The sequence below is a fragment of the Anoplopoma fimbria genome, chromosome 9 (genome assembly GCF_027596085.1).
Source record: "Anoplopoma fimbria isolate UVic2021 breed Golden Eagle Sablefish chromosome 9, Afim_UVic_2022, whole genome shotgun sequence".
Classification (NCBI taxonomy): Eukaryota; Metazoa; Chordata; class Actinopteri; order Perciformes; family Anoplopomatidae; genus Anoplopoma; species Anoplopoma fimbria.
Genome location: NC_072457.1, coordinates 23,817,873 through 23,840,129, shown reverse-complemented (window position 1 = coordinate 23,840,129; position 22,257 = coordinate 23,817,873). Strand labels below are relative to the sequence as shown.

Below are 22,257 nucleotides of genomic sequence, written 5' to 3'. Positions count from 1 at the left end.
TTAAACTAATTAAATTACCATACCCGTCAACTTTTCAGGTAATTGCAGATTTTCAAATTTCCATTTTTCTGAACACTTTCTGCCCATGTTGGCTTAATGTTAAAATTCACAGTTTTTTTTTGTTTTTTTTACTTTGGCAGCAGTTAAGAAAACAATCGCACAATATCTCTGAATCTTTTATCTGGACTTTTAAGCCAATATGCACAGGAGGTTGTTAAAGGACTTCTTCTATTCTATGATAACCAAATACAGTACCCCAGATCTTGCCCAAAATATTTTCTCATGAAATGAAAAGATATATTATAAGAAGCTGTTTTCTGTGTATTTAGGAGCTGAATGTTGCTCCACATACACGGAAAGAATATCTGTTTTTCCAGACAGGTGGACGCACCCAGAGAGAGAGAGAGAGAGAGACCTTATGACTGGCCTGATCAAAAATGTGTGCTCTCTGTGCTGTTCCCCACTCTGCTGCAAAGAAAGCTGCCCGGCTGCATTCCTCGCCATGATTTCCCTTTGTTGATATGCTGCAGAGAGACGCCCTGATCCTGAATGACTCTCGTGTCTGTAGATGCGACACATGGGACATGGCAATTGTATGGAGTCTTCTTTTTATCATTAACGTTGTTTTTACATGTGCTTCTATATGAAGGTATTGTGTAACCAGCTTCTGTCTAGGCCCACACGCTGTCAGACACTTTCCTCTGTTGACTGTATACACTGTGAGTCTCTGTTCACAGCCATGACTTTATCTGTCAGGCTGAAGATGGGTGTGAATAGAGCGAGTCAAAATAATAAAAAAAAGACACTTGGAATGTTAAGTTGTAAATAATAATAAAATGCCATCATAATCCAATTAGACCCAAACCCAGTTAGATGTTGAATAAAGAAAACGAATGAGGATTTATGAAGGTTAGCACAAAGCTAACTGATAAGCCTAACATTAGTGTCTGGTTTTTAAAAAAAAGTGCATTGTATGGAACCGGAAAAGGGCGATGAGGTGATGTTGGAACCTTGCCATGAATAAAGAACTGTGTGGTGATGCATGAAACTAAATATGAAGGTATATGTTGCAAAGGGTTGCAGTTGAAAGGAGAAAGGCATGTTGGTTTTTCTGAGAAAAATAAAATAAAAAGATTCCCAATAAATGTGCTGTTAACCCACAGTCTGCATGTGCATGGAATATTATATGAATGAATCTGTTCTTTTCAAAGACGCAGTATCGCTGACTTCCTTGGTGGAATTAAAAGCGTGTTTTCAAATCAGACCCCCTAGATCAATGGTACTCAACTCGCTTTGTCCACTTTTGCAAAAATGACGGCAGGCTAGTTAATAAACAAACAATAACATTTCAAATGAAAAAAAATCGAATAAGCCCATAACTCATCTTTCTTTGAAATGTTGCCCTCCTTCTAGCTTCTCTGGCAATGGGGTCCAGGGGATTCTCCCCTTGCACTTTTTTTTTATAAACAATCTATATTTTGATGCATTTTTATGCTCTGTTGCACCTTATTTACATTTAAAGTTCGACAAAAACAAACAACGTGAATCAGTTTATTGTCATTGTCAATTAGAAAAAGGTTGGTGGGCAAGCGGCAACCTCTGGGTCTGAAAAGTGAACCCAATGCCGAAGTGATTTTAACTTGCATTCTCTCTAATGGCCATCAGGGGGCGACTCTTCTGGTTGTGAAAAGAAGTCTGATGTATAGAAGTCTATGAGAAAATAACTCTACTTTTTACTTGATTTATTACCTCAGTAAACATGAGTTCATGGTCTCAATCGCTAGTTTCAAGTCTTCTTCAATACAGCACGATGTACATTTAGTAAATGATGGTCCCGTTAAAGTAAAATAAACAGTGTATGATTTAGTGAGTGGCTACCTTGTGATTGACAGGTCGCCACTCAGCTTTGTCCAGGTTTTCTCGTCTTACAACTTTGATCCTTTCACAGTGTGTTTTCCGTTCATGAAAGTCAATTTTAACCTTTTTGGTCACCTAATAATGTCCTGTACAGCGTCTTGTGTCACTTCTGGTGGCAAAAAGACAAGATGGTGCAGACCAAAATGCTGAACTCAAGGCTTCAAAGCAGCAGTCCACAAACCAACTGGTCACGTCTCTGTGACTACATCCGCTTCTTATTTACAGTCTATGTTGGCGGGTCACCTGGTGAAAGAGATATGGCAGAAAATGAGGTGAGAGAGAGAGACTGCAAGAATTCAGTGTCCCTCCAGCCCCATGAATTATGCAATAATGCTAATTAATGGGGCCCTGCTCCCTCTGAGAGATCTCAGAGTTTTTCAGGGCCCAGATGAAAAGGAAGGGCAGGGCTGAGGGAGGGAGGGAGGGGGAGAGTCCGGGGAACAGGTCGGTCCAGTCTTCCTCCGCAAGGTGGATGTCTGGGTGGCGACACACCTGCTAACCTGTCTGGGAGGAGCTGCCAGCGTCAAACCCTGCGCTGACGTGAGTGTGTGTGTGTTTGAGTTTGTTTGAGAGGAGAGACAAGTGGGAGCCACAGGGTGAGGAAGACAGGGACGAAGAAGGAGTAAGAGAGAGAGAGAGACAGAGACAGAGAGAGATTTTTTTGTTTGCCTGACCCCACGCGACCTCCAGGATGTTTAAGAAAAAGGACAGTTCGAGCAAGCTCTCGGGCAAGACAAGCAAGTGAGTGTTTTTCCCCCCCAAAGGACTTTATTTATATAATGCATGTATGAATGTTTGTGTGTGGTGAGGCTGTATCTCGGTCATGTCACCCCTCCTCCTGCTCTTCCCAAACCCACAACTGTGTCATGTTTCCTGTGCGTGCCGTTGTCCTCTTTCCCTCTGAGCGTTGCCCTCCTGTTGCATTACGGCTGCGTTTAAAGTTTGCTCAGGCGAGTTTCTACCCTCAATTCAAGTGCTGCTCTAAGCCAAGGTTACTCCTCAGGGATGGTGAAAGCTTTACGAGATGTTTGCCGGGTCGTTTGGAGGGCCCTGAGGTCAGGTTTACATTTGTAAACATGAGGTGGGACAGTGTGCTTAAAGACAAGAGGTGGAACTATAGTGAAAATGACTGGAGGTGGAAGTCACAGAGAAAACAAATGTCATCAGAGTCCAGACTTAAACATGTGACAGCTAGTAAAACTTTGTTGTTGGTGATCATATTTCAATGAGAAAGAAAAATCTCTATCCTCTGAGAAGTATGTGTGTGTGTGTGTGTGTGTGTGTGATGTGGCTGTTATGTGTCTGGCTGCTTTTTAAGACGTAGAAATATGTGTCGCTCACACAGTACACGTTTTAAAAATTGTTGGGTGGAGGAAGAAGGCTGGTTGCAACTTGATTAAGAAAAGTTTTTTAAAAAAAAAAGCTTCATTTGATGTGAAATGTGTGAAATGGCCCTTTAACTTTTAAATGTAAGGAGACATAGACGGCAATGAGACAAATGTTCATTCATTGTGGTTTGTAAAGTGTGAAAAGAAAGTTGCTGATCTCTCTGCAGGTGAAGAGAAGATTTCACTCTCTCCTGTACTTCTCCAAGTAATGACGAGAGCGGATTGTATTTGTGTTTGTTCTCTTAAACATAATGGGATTTATTGACACAATGGCTTTGAATCGACGTTTAAACTCTCAGTCTGAGACTCTCAGCTGACGGGGAGAGAGACACATTCAGCTGAGAAAGGATTCATTGATTCCTCATTTTTCTTCGTCCCTGTTTGATGTCACAATACTGACTCGGTTTGACAGGCAGGTGGTGAACAGGTGGTTTCGCCTCTGGCCTGGACGTGTCGTCTGACTGCCGAGGTGTGATGAGGGCCGGGCAGTCTGTACTGCTCAGCTGGTTTCTTTCTCTTAGGAGGGCGTTGGTTCCCAACCGTACTTTACGGTGTGACACAGGTCCATTCAGCCCTGAAGAGAGCTCTATACTAATTATATCTATGAAGACAGTGATAAACAGGGCTGCGACTGACGATTATCTTCATTATTCAGTCATATTTGGATTGTTTTTTTCAAATGATTGATTTATAATTAAATTAAATGAACTGTCAGGAAATCCAGAGCCCACGCTTTTTTGTTTTGTCTGACCAACAGTCCTTAAATATCTATTTTTTATTTAACTTGAAATGATTAAAAAACTGAGAAACGCAGCAAATCCAGCAAATATTTTACATCTTTACATGATCAATTACTTTGATGATTAATCGACAATCAAACGTGTAGTTGATTCATTTTCTATCCATCAATAAATAGATCGTCAGACTTAACTGTCAGATAAATCAATTCTGAGTTTTTGTGGTGTCATACCAGCAGCAGTGTCTAACTTTAGAGCTCCACCTATTGTGTCAGGAAATGTGAAGAAACTCCAAATCCTCATCATTCATAAATAGAAATGACAGGCACACGTAAAGTGAGTGTGTGTGTGTGTGTGTGTGTGTGTGTGTGTGTGTGTGTGTGTGTGTGTGTGTGTGTGTGTGTGTGTGTGTGTGTGTGTGTGTGTGTGTGTGTGTGTGTGTAAGCATTATGATGCTGGTAGCTGTGTGAGGGTGGATGACATGATGCTCATGAGCACTAATGTCAGTATCCCAGAGGAGGCCATCTTGTTCTGCTGGTGCGATCACTGACATCACAGCTCACGTTGTTGTTGCCATGGTAATTTAATTCAAAGTCAACCGTTCTCTTTTTTGGATAAATCAGGGAGTGTTTAGTGGTACAAATTTCGTAATCTTCCAACTAACTCAAAAAATGCAGGCAAGCCCTTCTAAATTATGCGGGTTATCCAGTTATCCTACTTTCAAGTCAAATCAGCCGTACCTGCTCGCCATTCGTGAATGCAACAAAATACCCAATTACAGAGTGATGTGTGTGCAGCAGTCACTACTGAAGGGTTTAACTAAACAAGGCTCGACTGTATTCAAGGGAAGCACACAGAGGAAGTGTGCAGAATGCTTCCTTTAAAAGCATTCCTTTAACAGCACTACTCTCAGCTGTTATGGAGGAATTAATTGCAACAGATCATTTCAAAAAACGTTGCTGTGACCTCCTTTCAAAAACATTAAAGATAGACACACTAAACTGAACGCTCTGCACATGTCCACAGCTGTGACCCGACATTCAGCTCCCTGACCATCCTTAATGTGTAACTTCCAATAGACTGAAGACAGACTGAAGAGGAACCTCCCCTCCCTCACATGAAAGGTCTAACGAACCTCGCGTCACTATTATTTTAACCTTACCAAAAGAAACCGCCTTTATTTAATTATGAATATTTCTCACCGGGTGAAAAGGAAAAGACCGTAAATTAAAATGAGAGATTTTTGTTTCTTTTTTCGGCTTGCTTTATTGACAACATCTTACTATACTTATATGAATAAAGCAAGCCAAACTTTGACTTTATCGTCCACAAACATTTATAAAGATTATTCTTATTATTAGAAAAATAAAGAAGATTTTGATTTATTTTCAGAAAGCAAACAAGGTATAAAAAGAATCAAAGACACCCCAAAGAAAAAACAGATGGTATGAAAGCATGTTTATCATATTATTACTATGACTGACTCTAATGGTTCCGTGTCCTCATCGTCTCTTTCTTTAATCTGTTTATTTGTTTGCCAGCAGAGAAAGCAACGTCTCACTGATGAGGCAGAGTCAGAGGTGGTTTAAACCATAAGTTTAAGGGAAAGGTTAGAGATAATTGTTGTGTGTGGTGTGGTGTACTGTACTGTGGGTGTGTGTGTGTGTGTGTGTGTGTGTGTGTGTGTGTGTGTGTGCGGCACATACCTGTCTCTCCCGCTGAGTGAGCAGGAATAGGGAGGCCATTGTCAGAGCGGCTGCAGAACCAGATCAGCGGGCCCCTCAGTGAGTCAGTGCAGGAGGAGGAACTCTGCATTCCTCCGTCGCTCCATCATTAACATCCCTTAAATCTACCTGCTATGACATTTGCTTGTTTCTGTCAGAGATACAGGACTTTGCTCTACGAGCTAGCTTTGGTATGTGGGTCAATTCACCAGCGAGGTCCTTGCCAACATGGGTCGGTGTTACACATCAGTGTTATTTCAGAGACGTTTTAGTGCCTTAATGAAACCCTGACAGGTTGTCAAATCTGCCCTGTAGCATAAACTCTCGGGGAGAATAGTTAACATGTTAAACGTCAAAGTTTGCGATAAGTCGGTGGAGAGATATTTGTGGAATATTTTTGTGCAGCTGAAACTGATTTTAGTGTGTGAATGCTGCATGTTGTGAGGATGTGTAAGAGTTAAAGGGTATTTACACAAAAAAAGTAAATTAATTTGCCACACCTGGTGCTAAAGAGCAACTTGCAGGTGAATGAATGTGTGGTAAAAACAATATCAAAAAGATATTTCTATAAACACAGTACAATGGCGTCTGGATTTGTTTTTTTTGTAAGGCAGTTTATAATACAGACAATGGACGTTTGGACACACAAAGTATTAAATACAATAATAAATTCATCCTGCAAGTTGCTCTTTAATTGGGATGCAAGTTGATATCTTGACTTAGTGTGAGTGAGTGGATGGAAACTCCTCCATTGTTTATTCTCATTGGATTACTCACCTGTTAGATTTGATTTAAATGGCTTCCATTGGATTGAAATGCAGACGATACCACAAAGCCTCTCGCACAAAAAGCTGTTCATGTGAGATCGTAACATCCACATGTGTCATCTTTATTCTAACCCTTTACTCCACATCGCACATAGACCTCTTGTTTTTATAAATTCTAAATTGTCGGGTTAGGTTTAGTCCTCATAAACAGTCACCAGTCAGCCAGGTAATACAAAAGAGTGACAAAAAATAAAAGGAGAACTTTGTCAGTGCAGATTTGTGACAGTGGAGATCTTAAATATGTCCTTAAACCTTTTTGTCTTTCAACATGTCTGGGCTCTTTAGTTCAAATTGAAAAAATATAAACCGGTTTTACTTCTGTTCTTGAAAATGTATCTACGGTGATATGAGAAAGTATTATTAAAAATGTCCCCTCTTTCTCCCTAACTAAGATAAATCAAATTAAGGAACCCAGACACAAAAATGTTTTAAGTTCAATGGGTTTTTAATAGTTTATGAACTTAAACTTTTAAAAACGTTGTCGAGCATATTGAGAAAATGTTTCCTTGTTCTCATCACAGTCTTTTAGCTGTGTGTCTACCTGAGGTCCATCTCGATTCAGAACCTGTTTTGTCGTCAAAATGTATAATCATTGAGATCTGTGCTCGTGGCTTCATCTGTGTCCTCTTCCTCCTCCTCCTCCTCCTCCTCCTCCTCCTCCCTCCTCCTCCTCCTCCTCCTCCTCACCCTGCAGGGCCCAGGCCAGCAGCTTGGCCTTGCTGGTCGCCCAGATGCAAAAGAATGCCGACACGGTAGAGAAAGACATCCTCCGATCCGAGGAACTGCTGGCTGTGGTGAGAACACACACTGAAAGACTAACGCAAACCAACTCTTTTACCAGCAGCCCTAAAAGAAATAACTGCTGTCTGTTTCCACCAGGATTTTGAGAATGACAAGAAAGACCTGCCCATTCAGCACCAGACTGAGATATCAGACAAGCTGGGCGAGGCTGAGGTCCTCCTGCAGGACCTCTTCCTGGACGTCGACAAAGCCAAGAAGTCCGGACATCTACAGGCCAGAGAGATAGAGAGCGAGTGAGTAGATACAACACACAATCACTCAACACTGCTGCCCAAAGTGTGGCGACTCCCCCATCAGACCTTTTCTGAAGGTTTAAGGGAAAAAATGTAACTAAAATATTTCACCATGAAACTAACCACGGTAATTACTTACATTAAGAAATTCACTTTTTGTATTAAAAATGTAATAGTAGTAAAAAAATGTAGTAAAATAAAAAGCTAAATGTGTGTTTTGGATGTTCTCCTTACACTAGTCTGAAAAAAGACATTGTAATGGAAGCAAAATAGCCCCAAAATCTTAAAGTTGACCAGTGTATGGTAAAACATGTTTTTGCCTGTAATGTCTTGCCTTAAGAGACTGTTTACAAGATGGTTTACAATTAAAATGAAATTAAACTGGACAAAGTTCCTCGTCATTTTCATTTGTCATCCACTGTTATTGTGAAAAACTCTAATAGTGATTGAAGTTTTAAAAGATTTGGTGTATTATTCAGTCTGCATTTATGCGCCTGAATATTTCACAATGTATTTAAGACTCAGGGTCTCAATAAATTCAAACGTCTCTGTTTCTTTGCTTCTCCTCTGCCCTCTTATCACTCCAGCGTCCTCCTGCTCCACGAGCGCTGGTTGAAGGACTGCGCCTTCTACAGAGACATCTACGAGCAGGTTGACGACGTGTCGCGGATGCCCAGAATCGACTGGGGGCCTGTTTTCAACGAGAAACAAGTGCGTATAATAAAACTGAACATTTGAGCTAGTCGGCCTCAAAATACTTAGAGGACCCTTGATTGATGTTACTCTTTGATCTTGAAGGATAAAGTTGGCAGTATTTAATATGTTACTTATTGTCAACTCATCGCATAAAGAGACCAAAACCAAGACGGTGCTAAAACACACTGTATATATATGTATATTTCCTGTGTAGCCCAAACCTTATTAATCTTATTTATCTGTGTCAGAGAGCTCCATTGTTCTATGGGTGACATGTTCCTTTATTTGAATCTGTAAATTCATATTCATATACCAAATGTGTATTAATCCACCGCTGAAAATAGTCCCCAACCATTTCACTATTTACTACTGTTTTAGTAAAGATTGCTAAAAAAAATACAGTGCCCAGCTGTTTAGAAAAATGACTAAGCCTTTTCTTAAAATGAACCTCTATATTTCTAAAATATTTTCTTAATATTAACATCTTCAGGAACTAATGGGCCTGAGAGCCACAGACTTGTGTATTAAGTTTATTTAAGGGACTGGTTGACAATAAAAAAAAAAAACTAATGAAAAAATTGCCAAATCTTTTAAGCTTGTTGTAACATTCAAATTGTTGAGCATGTTTTTAATCAATAAGCCATATTTACAGTATCTACCTTCGCCGTATTAAACATACTAATCACAACTGAGCGAATTTAACAGCACAACTCACTAAACAGCGTTCAGCCTGTCAGACTTGGTGGTTATTTTGTGTCCACATATCGTTAACTGTGTCTCTCTTCCGGTGTTTCTCTCAGAAACTGGTGAACGTGGAGGAGTTCGGCCCCACCATGGCAGACCTGGAGAAGCAGGTCGCTACTCACAACATCCTGCACAAAGAGGTCGAGTCCTACAACTCCCAGCTCTGCGTCAGCTCGGCAGGCAGCAAGGTGAACACACGTGATAATAATCTGGGTGTCTTCACTTGATCTTTGAGCACTCTGCTTTCACCACAGCAGCTCATCAAAAACAATTAACTTCCTGCCTGTCTTCTTTAATGTCAATGGAAAAGTGTTTCCTGCAGCTCATGATGAATGTTGTTCCCCCCCTTTTTTTTTAGGAGAAATATGTGGAGCTGAAGAAGCAGTACAACAATCTACTGGTGAGTAGTGTTGTTGTAAAAGCTACATTTCTTTAACTTATTTTTGAGTTGACTATAAAGGCAATGAGAGAACATTTCATGGGGGGTTTTGAGAAATTTCTCATCACTTTTCTCTTTAAAGTAACAACACAAATAATAGTTTGATTTTCTTCTGTTCATGTACATTTATTTGCTTTCTTGGTAAATAAAATGTCCAAATATCAAAACAAATGTTGAGCTATGTGCCTCTTCTCGCTTATGGATATGTCATTTGTTTTATTTTCAACAAGAAATACTTTTAATTAAGGAAGCTAAAAGCTGTCTAAAATACTGTTTCATTTTGACATAATCCTTTTTACACTCAGAGCTTCTCAGGTTTCATTGAGAGTCATTTCATTTCTCCTCAGGACAACTCCAAGTGGCGTCGCCACTACCTGAACAGCCTGTACGAGCACATGCACGGCTGCAACAAAGAGCTGGTCTTCCTGGGAGAAGAGCAAGATAAGATCAAAAAGCAGGACTGGAGTGACCACATGGTGGACCCACCTGACGTCCGCAGGCAGTACGAGGTCAGTGAAACATTAGCGGCCTAATTCATTTCATGATGTTGCTTCTTCAGAGTTATTTCTTCTGTACTTGGATAACCGGACATTTTAATAACCGCACTAATTGAACCTCTTTCAGAACTTCAAGAACAACAGCCTGCTGTCCCACGAGAGCGAGGTGAACAAACTCCAGGACGAAGGAGAGAGACTCATTGAAATGAAGCACCCAGCCAGTGAGACTATACAAGTAGGTCTCATTACCCAGAAGGCACAGCTTTCCAAAGCAAAGGCAACGCTCTGAAGGCCAAAAGTCTTTAACTTTCTAACCTTTAAACTAATTTTAATGCACCCGAAATGCAATTAAAGTTAACTGATAACATTACGTCACATCTCCAGGCTCAGAGGGACGCTGTTCGAAACGAGTGGCAGAAATTCCTCAATCTCTGCATTTGTCAAGAGACACACCTGGACAGTGTGGAGGAGTACAAAAAGGTAAATATGGGAACATCAAACACCACAATTTGTTATTAAAATAATCTGTGTTCGAATCAATTTTGCGTGAGAAGACATCAAGGGGACCCATTCAGGTTTTTTTACAGAAGAAATATGTATTTGTGCTATTTTAAAGTACCAAATGGAGACTGAGCAGCTGTCAGAGACGCTCTCCAAACTCAACAAGAACCTGGACCCCAATTCCATCAGCAAGAAGAGCACCTCGGAGACACTGATGCAGCTCGAGGTAAAGAGGAGCTTTTAGAGACAGAGTCCAGGACTGTAGGTCCATGCACATAACCGATTCAACTAGCACCTCCCTGTGGGAAAAAAACTGTAGCACACACTTCTCTTTTTGTTAAAAGTTCTATGAAGAAGTGAAAAAGTACACATTGGAAGACCTATCTACGACCTACCTAACATATGTATGCTGTTTTGCTTTTATTTTCGTATCGGTTTATTTGATAGGAGCCATGAACAACGGACATAATAACATTTTCAAAGATTTAAAAAAAATATTAAAAAGATACTCTTTAAAAAAAATCCTATAACCAGCATACAAATATGCCAAAATACTAACTACAGTACACATCCATTAATAATCAAAGCCACATTTTTTCTTTTCTATTTTTATCTATTTTTTATAAAGGCTAAAGGTTTTTATTTAGCTGGGAATCTCACACCCTCCCTCAATTAAAAAGAGGTAAAAGAAGTCCAGCTCAGTGTGTTTCTCCCGTGGTTCACACTAACATTAATATTTAAACATTTGTGACACTCTACCAGTAGATGAGTATTGATAAGATATCTCTGTGTCTGTTTCCCACCAGGCTGAGGACGTGGTCGTACAGAACTGTGAACAGCAGCTGGCCCACCTGAGGAGATGCAGCACCACCATCGCTCCTCTGAAGCTGCGACGCATCGCCCCCAACAGACCCATCACAGTGGAGTCCCTGTGTGACTGGGAGACAGATAAGGTGGAGCTCTTTAACAGGCAGAAAATGTCAAATATCCACAGCTGAGATGGTTCCATTCATAAGCGTTAACTCATGTTTCCTGTCTTAACTTTTTGCGCTCGTGTTTTCTTTATCATCACCATCCAGGATGCTCTGGAAAGAGGCGATAAGTTCACCCTGAAATCTAACTCAGACGTGAACTGGGCCATTACCTCCACTGACGGGGCAACAAAAACCTTCCCAGGAGTTTGCTTCCAGATCCCTCCACCTGATTCAGACGCAATCGACAAAGTGGACCTGTAAGTAATGCAGGCTTGTATCATTATGCAGCTACAACAAACAATGCAAAAATATCAGTCAGTAATACTGTGTCTATTCACTTTTTACCAATTCATTAGGTTGGGTGGTGAACTGACAGACATCAAGAAGAGAAGAGCTGCTCTGGCGACATCGCTGAAGAATCACAAATCCGAGGTCTCCAGGTCCCAACAATTAGGTAATTGTCCATCAATTAAAACAAAATGTTCCTAATTATCAGACGTCATTGCTTCTTTAAGCCATGATGATGATGATTTAACACCAGTTGCACAAATAGTTGCACAATTTTATCTTAAGGCCACAATCAGACAAGGCAACTAATAAACGTCCCTGTTTCCTCATTCAGCTCCAGTGTCTTCTGCCCCGCTGGATCCCAAAGTGAAAGCCCTGTCTCAGCAGCTGGACAAGCTGGACGGTGACCTGGCCCGGGCTGAGGAGAGCATGCTGAGCCGCCTGCGAGCCCCGCTGAGCCGCACCGACCCGGCCGGAGATTTGGCCAGGAGGCTGAGGGAACAGGAGGTGAGAAGACTGAAGTCACAGACAAACCGTGGGAGTTCCTGTTAGCATGTTTCTGCCTTTATTCCCTGGATGGTTTGATGTCTGATATGTGATGACCGCCCTACATTTTAAGAGTATAAGTATCTGAAGTATCTACATTTGACCCTGATAGGAAGCTGTCAATGCTCTGAAGGCTCTGGAGCAGCAGAAGCAGGCAGCTCAGGATGACTTGCAGCCCCTGCTGTCCAAGGATTCCAGCAGTACCTCCTCTGCACTGCCGCTCAAACTGAGCGATGCCAGCAACAAGCACAACAGCATCGCAGCGCTCGCTGACCTCTACACCAAGAAGTAAGTACATGTTTTGATTGGGAAGCTTAATGTAGCATTGACACGGTGGAAGGGATTTGTCTCCAATGAACATCTGGTTATCCCTGTTTAAAACTGCAAGTTGAAACCTTCCGAAAAATGAATGCAATAAATGATAAAACAAGCTATAACACCAGTCATATTTTCATAGATGTACATATGTCTTTCTTTGTCCAGCTGTGCTACTGAACAAGATAATCTCAGTAGGCCTACACTTATCATTACATTCATCCTTTTTTTCCAGAGCTAATGCTTCTCTCAACCTGGAGAGTCAGATAAAGAAGGTGGACGGCCTCGTCTCTGGGTTTGAGAGAAAGCTGAGTGACGATGGTCCAATCCCTGATGTGCCAAGTGCAATCCAAGTCCGTGCTGAAGACCTTCGGGTAAGGGAATTGTACCTCTACCACATAAAAGGCGGTTCTCTTTCTCATAGGTCCAACTTTGAGTTGACAGATTATTAATTGTGTGTCTCCTTTGCTGTATACAGTACCAGCGAAAGTCTGTGACGGCGGCTCAGGACGACGTGAAGAAGCTAAGTCAGGATCTGGAGACCACGGAGCAGCTGTGCAGCTCTCTGCAGCAGGGTTACCAGGAGTACTGCCCTGACATCCGGCGCCAGAGAACAGAGGTCAAGCAGCTGCAGACCCGCTACGCCAACGTGGACAACCAGCTGAAGGAGAGGTGAGAATCAGACCTTCGTTGTGTCGATGTACAGCAGTGTGTTTGTACTGGTAGTTCCCTTAGCTGTTAGCCAAACACACTGCAAACTGTTATTCCCCCAATTGTGTCTCGGGCTGCAGATGGGGGTTCGGAGATGCTCTCAACTGTTTTATAACTAGTGGCTCCTACCTGCTGGTGGCAGGTTAAGAGTGGTGAGTTAGGAGTCAGTGACAGTATAACACATACTATAAAAGGTGTTTTGAGAAAGTGTGAGTCACAGCAACCACCAGAGGTCCTTGAGCATGCAGCCATAACTGGCCACCCCAAAAATATTAAGCAGTTTGCTGCAGCAGAGTGCGAGATCAGCCGTGCACAGACACAGAGGTGCACCCTCCCTCACTGAAACAAAGACTCGACCAATCTCATCATCTTCCTGGTGTAGATTATAATGTGGATAATTAATCTAAATTTTGCTTAATTTTGTGAAATCCTTTACTTTGACGAGTTTGTATGCAGTAGCATAGTGTATATAACTTAACTACTCTGTCTGGACTCAAACATACATTTGTATACATGATTTGAGATGTTTGTTTTGTTTTTTGCTTTGTTTATTTAAAGAAAATGAATATTGCAAATAGCAGATTATGTTAATCCTTGTTTAATTATATTCAATCTATATAGAGAAAGCTGTTACATTGATATGATCAGGCGGAGGTTTAAGCTCATTATACCTCAGGTATAAATATGTTTTTAGGAAAAGGCACAAAAGAAAGCTAAACCTTTTGAATTAGAAAGCACCACAAAGCAGATATTCATATTGATGAATTCTTACAGAGAAAACATCTTACTCGAAGCTGCAACCAAGAACCAGGAGTTTCAGAGTACCTCCAAATCCCTGAAGTCCTTCCTGGACAACCTGCCGCAGAACAAGATAAACTGCAATGATAATCTGTCTCAGGTCACTGCCAGGGAGAGCTCCCAAGAGGTGAGGCTGTGATTTATTAACACATATGCTTCTCTCCACGCAAATCTGTAAAATCAGCTATAAATTAATGAAAGATGATATAAATGACTCACAGTGATTAACGTCTGTTAAACTTTTCACCACAGAGGGTGATTGATGACCTGAAGAGGAAGGGAGATGACATGGACAGAGTGGCTGACGTGTCTCAAGACCTGCAGTGTCTCCTGAATGTAAGACTCAAATGGATTAAAATACAATGCTGTAAAATATTAGCAAGGGACTGAATTGGTGATGGAAAATGAAAATATCCCTATTATTACCATGAATGATGACATAATTGTCACTTTCTAATTCATGGTCTTTCAATTAAAAAAAAAAAACCGCAAATGCTCCACTTGTTGGAAAACTATAATATAGACTTTGTAACTTAGAATTACTTTGTGCTCAAAGTCTGAATCCTCACGTCTGTGCAGGATTATGAGGTCAACGTTGACAAATACAACAGTACACTAGAGGACGCTGGAGCCACTGTTCCCAAGAAACCTGCTATGATGACACTGGCTGATGCTGTTCAGAGAGAGGTAACGATTAAACTCCTGTGTTTTTTTGACACAATGTAAATTTCTTACATTCATTAAAATATCAAAGTGGCTGATGGTTTGTTGCGTCTCTTGTTAATTGCAGGAAAAGGATCTGGTCAACCGTTTCACTCAAGCAACAGCTGAAAACACACAACGCCAAAAACAGATGGGCTTGGCAAAGAATCTCATTTTACAAGTAAGAAAGCATGTCACCTTTTCAGTACAAAACATGTTTTTCATAAAACTACTTGAAGCTACATCCCAAAACAAATCACTTGACAACTTATTGCCATCCAATTAATTTGCTTTTCCTGCTGCAGAATGAAGAAAAAGTCCAACTGGTGGCACATCAACAAGTGCAGCTTGAAAGCCAGCAGAAGAGTTCTTTTGAGCTGGACAGTCTGACAAAAGAGCTGAACGAAGAGAAGGAGAGGAAAGCTCATACTGAGGCAGAACTGAGAACATTTAAAGACAGGATGATGTCGCTGAAGGATCGCAGAGGGGTGGAGCGCATTGAGGAAAAGGAAGTACTGCAGTACTACCGCGACCCAAAAATGGAAAGGGATTTGTCTGATCTGCAGAAAATACTGCACGAAGAGTCCCTGAGGCGCAGCACCATCCACACTGATGTTGAGGTGTTCAACAAGAAAATCACTATCATGGAGGAAACCCTCCTAAACACGCCAGCCAAACTGGTGATCAGAGAGGTGACGGAGTATGAGAAAGATCCTCAGCTGGATGTAGAGGCCGCCAAGATAAGAGACGAGATAGCGAGGATGAGAGATGAAGTGCGAGTAAGAGATGGGGAACACATTCAGATGAGGACAGAAGTCACGATTCTCCAGCAGAAGAGACCAACCATCAAAGAGAGGGTGGTTAAGAAGGAAGTGCTGAAAGTGGAGCAGGACCCGGAGATGTTGAGAGCTGTGCGGACATTTGAGACGGAAATTTCTGACGAGAGCAACAAGATCAAGCTCATTAATGATGAAATCTTCCAGACGAGGAGCCTGATTAATGCACTTGAGAGATTGATTCCTAACATTAAACCCAAGGTCATCACTAAGGAAGTGAAAAAGATTGAGCAAGACCCTGAGCTCATCAATGAATCTAAGAGGATTCGAACCAGCGTGGAGGAAGAGAGGATTGAAAACAACTCCATGTCCAAAGAGTTGACAGAGCTCCACAGTCGCTACCGAGAAGTTCAAGACTGGAGGCCAAAAGTTGAGGTGAAGGAGATCGTCAATGAGATCTACCGGATAGACCCCAGCACAGAGGTGGAGATAATGCGGCTCAGGAAAGACGCACAAGACTCCAACAAGCGGCGCTCTGATCTGGATAGGGAGATCATCCAGGTCACCACTGATGTGAATATTCTTCGCGCTGAGAAGCCCAAGGTGGAGATGAAGGAAGTTCTCCAAGAGGTTGTTAAGGAGGAAAGGAGTCCTGAAAATGAAAGAGAGATTCAGAGGCTAAATGATCAGGTGAACCATCTATGCACCACATACAACACCCTCCAGGACCAGGTCAGACTGCTCAGGACAGATAGAGATGAATGGAAGGCTGAGAAGTCCAAGATCGAGACCAAAGTCATCACCAGAGAGCTCATCAAGTACGAACCTGATCCTCTGGTGGAGAAAGAAGCTGACCGCTTGAGAAGAGATGTGCGGGAGGAGGCACAGGTGCGACGCAACACTGAAGAGATGGTGTTTGATCTTCAAAACAAATACATCCTGTTGGAGAGGCAGAAGCCTGAGGAGAAAGTAGTTGTTCAGGAGGTTTTGCGTCTACAGAAGGACCCAAGGCAGCAGTTTGAGCATGAGAAGCTCGGCAGAAACCTGGATGAAGAAGTACAGACCCGCCGTCATCTGGATCTAGAGTTGCAGCAGCTAAGAACAAAGACAGAAGACAAAGAGAGGATCCTCAGGGAGAGTGATGAGCACCAAAAGAGGGTTGAAGCCGAGTTTGAACTCAGAGAGATCCGCCTGCGCATCTCACAGCTGGAAAATGCCCCACCTCCTGTTGAGGAATGTATTATTGTCGAGGAGGTGCTGAAGGTTGAAAGAGACCCAAAACTGGAGAGGATGACAACGGGCCTTCGTTCAGACATGGACAAGGAAACCAGCGATTTTCTGCGTATCCAGAGAGACATCCGTAACATCACCCTAAAGATTGAGATCCTGCAGAGGGAGAAGTCTGGTGAGAGGACGGTGTACAAAGAGATTGTCCGCGTTGAGAAAGACCAGGCCGTCGAAGCTGAGAGGGATCGCCTGAGGGAGCAGGTGACTCAGCAGAAATTTACCAGACAGGACACGGAGGTTGAAATCAGACGTATCAATGAAAAAATCAATTTTCTGACGTCCAACAAATCCAGCTCTTCAAGGGAGGAGACTACCCTCACTTTGAACAAAGAAGCTTTAGAGAGGGAGAGGGACAACCTCACCCGGGAGCTCAGGACACTCGATGCCTCGAGACACGACATCAGCCTGTCTTTCCAGCAGCAGAGCAAGCTGATGAGCGAGAGAACACAGATGAGCAGGCAAAGGAGCATGATGATGGGCTCTGACACTCAGCGCCTGGAGAGGGAGATCCTGGACGAAAAAGACAAGATCCATCAGCGAGACAGCATCATCAGGGAGCTTCTGCAGAACGTGCAGAAAGAGGAGCATGCAGAGACAAGGACCAAAGAGACCAACGTCTCCACCAAAATCACCATTCTGGATCCAGACACAGGCAAAGACATGTCCCCTTACGATGCCTACGTGCAGGGCCTGATTGATCGTCAACAGTACGTTCATCTGCAGGAGCTCGAGTGTGACTGGGAGGATATTACTTCCCTGGGACCCGATGGGGAGACATCTGTACTACAGGATCGCAAGAGTGGAAAGCAGTACTCCATCAAAGAGGCCCTGAGGGAGGGCCGGCTGACAGAGTATGATCTACAACAGTACAAAACAGGCAAGATTCCCATCTCAGAGTTTGCCTTGCTGGTTGCGGGTGACAATAAGAAGCAACCCCAGTTCAACTCAATCCTAAAGTCCACCCCACTGAACTCAGCACTGAACGCAGCTCAGAACATCTCCGCTCCCAAAGAAATCTTCCCAATTGCTGGAGTAATAGATACGAACACTGACACCTGCTTTACAATACGCAGCGCCACCATGCGTAAACTGATCGACCCGACCACCGCCCAAAAACTTCTGGAGGCTCAGGCGGCAACAGGCGGCATCATTGACCTCAGCAACAATAAGAGGTACACAGTTAATAAGGCGGCACTCCAAGGCCTCATCGAGGACAGTCAACTCCAGAGGCTACTCAATGCGCAAAAGGCCTTCACTGGAGTGGAAGACCCCATGACCAAAGAGCGCTTGTCTGTGGGAGAAGCTGTTCAGAAAGGCTGGATGCCGAAGGACACCGCCATTCACCACATGGTGGCACAGCACCTGACGGGAGGGCTGGTCAATCCCAACAACGGCCGCAGGGTGAGCATCTTTGACGCCATCGGGAGCAAAATGATCGACAGCACGATGATGAGGGAGCTGCAGGCGGAGATGACCTATAGCAAGGATATTGTAGACCCTGCCACAAAGGAGAAGATCAGCTACAAACAAGCTCTGGATCGCTGTAAGAAAGACCCAGTGTCAGGCCTACCAATGCTGCCTGCCCTCTCCAAAGAGTCTGGTTACAACTCTACTAGATATGCAAGATTCTAGATATGTTTACAACACACTTGGTGTTATCTTGTCTGTGGAGTCATGTGGTAAAAATGTAGATTATGGTAAATCCATACATTAATTACAATGTACATTTTGACTCAGGAAAAGTCTTCTACTGCAAAGCTTTCTGTCTAGCCAAAATGATTGCTGCTGTGTTGCCTTTGTTTACCAAACATGTCTGATGTGGGCAGATGTTTTTTTCATTTAATTTAAAAACAGAGAATACAAATGCAGTTTATCTTTGATGTTATTGTTTTATTAGGGACACTGGGACAAGGTGCAATGCTCTTTACAAAGATTGATTTTATTCTGTATTACTCATGGGCTATCCTCGACACTGTTGACTTTAAACTCAATCTTGTTTGATACTTTATGAAATAACAAATACCAATAAATTTAAATTATAATGGTTGAAGAGCATGGACTTCCTCACTTTCACAGCTGTGTAGTCTTTTTTAATAAAACACACAGGCAGGTACAAGCTTCTCAACATTTACTTTCAAGAACGTAGTATCAGAATACGTAGTATTTTAAGAAGCTAGTAAAAACATAAAATCTGCGTGATTTTTACAACAGCGTCACTCTTTTTGCACCTGACAGGCAACACAAGTGTGTCAGCAGTAAGAGGGTGTATAAGAATATGGACCATGCGTGCATTAGATTGCTTTATTTATGTCATGGTCGTAACATGTATGAGATACAGGCCTATGCTTTGAAGATTTTATTTTAATAAATATGGTTATAACGTGGATTCATAAAACTATTTCAATGATAAAAAATTCTGCCAGCTAAACTTCAATGATCCAGCCCTGACCAGTTAGAAGGTATCTAATAGATGACCTATCGATATCTCTACAAGGTACAAAGTGATGAAAAGGATTGCATTTCATTCATATATACATAGTTTGCTTTTAATCAACATCACGTGACCCATACAGGACATATCTATTGAAACCCTTTTAAAGCATTTTTAATGATATGGGACCACAAGCTTATATTGACATTGTTAAGGCTGGTAATTCTCATAATGTAAAATGGCAGCACACAAAAGCTACAACTTTCAAATAGCTAACCCTGAGACTGATGAACTGTAATGATCAGAGACAGACAAGATAGTAAACTGTCTTTTACAGTCAACAAACCGGTCTTCAAGTTGACTTAGCTCACACAACATCCAGTATACTTTGGTAAACAGCCTTAAAAGGCAGAGCTTCAGTCCAAATACTCATCGAGCACCCTGATTCAGGTTACATGTGCATCGTCACTTGTGTGCTCCCTCTCCTTGAAGAAGCTCCTTTGCTCGTTGATGGCTTTCTGCAGAAGGGCGACGTTTACTCCGTCAACGCAGTTCAGCACACGGGCACGGACCATCACGCCAACCCCTGTGAGACGAGAAGAGGCAGATAAAGGCAGGCGATAGAGGCCTGAGAGTCCTGGACGCATTCACATGAGCCCAGTGATCAAGATTTATTGACATATATGCGAGTTGAATTCAAAGAGAGGCAAACAAACACTAGTATTTAAAGGGTTAAAGAGCTTTGACTTCAAGTTCTATTTCAGCTATCGTTTAACCAGATAGCTGTTTAACACATATTTTATATCTTTACACTGAATCTTGTAACGGTGAATTAGCTTCTGTGAATTTACTCGACCGTCACAATTATTTTATTTGCATGAGAAAAAAGCTTAGTCGACAAAATTTGTTATTGTAAAATCAATTAATATATAATTATATACTTATAATAAATATTGCATTCTGATTTTTATAAATACAATACTTTCACTATTCTATTTTTCCGATAGCCAGTCAATTTCTTTATTGATTAGTATGTGGACCCAGGAAAAACAGGGAATGATAGATGATTAGTTATTCCCCAGGCACAACAGATCAGAAAGTCCTTCCTTACCCTCAGCATTTTCAACCTCACCCAGAACTATGTACTGGGCCCCAATTATTGGGTTAAAAGGCTCCACAAACAAGGTGTGAACCGCCACATGGTGCTCTTTTGAAGCATGCTGAGCTGACAGCGTAGCCCTGGACTCCTCAGGCTGATAGGAGACAAGCCTAGAACATGAAACAGGAAGGTTTGAAGTACAAGTCAGAAGATACAATTTCATCTTTTTTAAAGGTATATCCTTACTTATTTATCTGATGGCTAAATAATGCTGCTTTATTACAGATTACCCCCCACAAAGCAGAAACAATCAAATCCAGTTTGACCGACTACAACATTAAAATGCTGCTGTCATGCAAATAATTAAATAAGATTATGTATAATAATATAATAATGCTGCATAGACAGTACATTTACTTTTATTGTACTTACACTAACTTTACTTAAGTAGATTTTGAAGGAAGGACAAAATATTCTTAGAATGATTTTTATCTCCATCACAACCAAATAACCCCAGGTCTAGTTCAAAGTTCCCAGCTTTGTCAAACCTGAATTTGTCTGTTGAGTGGACTATTTAATACAGCCTCAGATCCATGACACCTTTATTCTATTCATGAGAATAAAACAGAATTATAACCTGGACTAGATTAACAAGAGTTTAAACACTCCTGAGAAATTATTTACAGTACCAGTCAAAAGCTTGGACACACCTTCTCATTCAACTACCACATAATTCCATATGTGTTCCTTCATAGTTTGGATGTCTTCAATATTAATCTACAATGTAGAAATAAATAAAAATAAAAATAAAGAAAACCCATTGAATGAGAAGGTGTGTCCAAACTTTTGACTGGTACTGTATAAATACACGATTAACAATGATCCAATGGTATAACACTGACAATAGCCACTCTGCATTATAATTATTTATTACTTTTGATAGGCTACTTTTACTAAGATTTGTAGCAAATACTTCTGATATTATTTTTTTTAATCTGGAATGCAGGACTTTTACTTGCAATTTTTGTGACAACTGAATCTCTTCTTTTGCTTAAGTAAAACATTTTTTTACCACTGTTGTTGTAAAGTAGAATATATATAAATATATATAACCAGTACCAGTCAAAAGTTTGGACACACCTTCTCATTCAACTACTTTGAAGAATGTAAAATATAAAACATATTCTGGTTTATTGAGCATTTGTTTGTTTACCACATAATTCCATATGTGTTCCTTCATAGTTTGGATGTCTTCAATATTAATCTACAATGTAGAAATAAAGAAAAAATAAAGAAAAACCATTGAATGAGAAGGTGTGTCCAAACTTTTGACTGGTACTATATATATATATATAGTACCAGTCAAAAGTTATATGTTTTACCAGAATATGTAAATACATATATAAAACATATATATATAAAAAAACATATTCTGGTTTGTTGAGCATTTGTTTGTTTACCACATAATTCCATATGTGTTCCTTCATAGTTTGGATGTCTTCAATATTAATCTACAATGTAGAAATAAATAACAATAAAGAAAAACCATTGAATGAGAAGGTGTGTCCAAACCTTTGACTGGTACTGTATCAATGTGTGACAACCCAATAAAGGAAGATTGCATAGCCTTTTTCTCCATTCCTCCATCACATAACACACATATACACTCAAACCAAACCCACCTGCCAAACACTCTCACTGATGCTCCCTCCTTCACTGCTCCAGAGTTCACTTCCCAGGGGAAGTGAAAAGCAGCTGCTGCAGGAAGCATACCGTCAGTGGTAACACAACCCTGAACTAGTTGATCAATGTGGTAAAAAAAAAAA

At 41.3% G+C, this 22,257-nt stretch overlaps 2 protein-coding genes across 2 annotated transcripts; one reads left to right on the top strand and one right to left on the bottom strand.

Moving 5' to 3' along the window:
* Positions 1 to 2,608: 2,608 nt before the first annotated feature.
* evpla (envoplakin a) lies at positions 2,609 to 18,533 on the top strand. Its single transcript, XM_054603902.1, has 22 exons — positions 2,609 to 2,658; positions 7,288 to 7,387; positions 7,473 to 7,627; positions 8,215 to 8,338; positions 9,124 to 9,255; positions 9,426 to 9,467; positions 9,854 to 10,015; positions 10,131 to 10,238; positions 10,388 to 10,483; positions 10,620 to 10,730; positions 11,311 to 11,457; positions 11,584 to 11,735; positions 11,835 to 11,932; positions 12,101 to 12,273; positions 12,425 to 12,600; positions 12,863 to 13,001; positions 13,106 to 13,299; positions 14,113 to 14,263; positions 14,389 to 14,472; positions 14,716 to 14,823; positions 14,927 to 15,019; positions 15,144 to 18,533. The coding sequence occupies exons 1-22, from the start codon at positions 2,609 to 2,611 to the stop codon at positions 18,531 to 18,533; spliced, it is 5,985 nt and encodes a 1,994-aa protein (XP_054459877.1).
* A 269-nt stretch (positions 18,534 to 18,802) lies between these two features.
* Positions 18,803 to 22,235, bottom strand: ten1 (TEN1 subunit of CST complex). The gene is made up of 3 exons (XM_054603901.1): positions 22,114 to 22,235; positions 20,444 to 20,601; positions 18,803 to 19,918 (listed from the first exon to the last, which is right to left on the bottom strand). The coding sequence occupies exons 1-3, from the start codon at positions 22,200 to 22,202 to the stop codon at positions 19,779 to 19,781; spliced, it is 387 nt and encodes a 128-aa protein (XP_054459876.1). The 5' UTR covers positions 22,203 to 22,235; the 3' UTR covers positions 18,803 to 19,778.
* Positions 22,236 to 22,257: the final 22 nt, after the last annotated feature.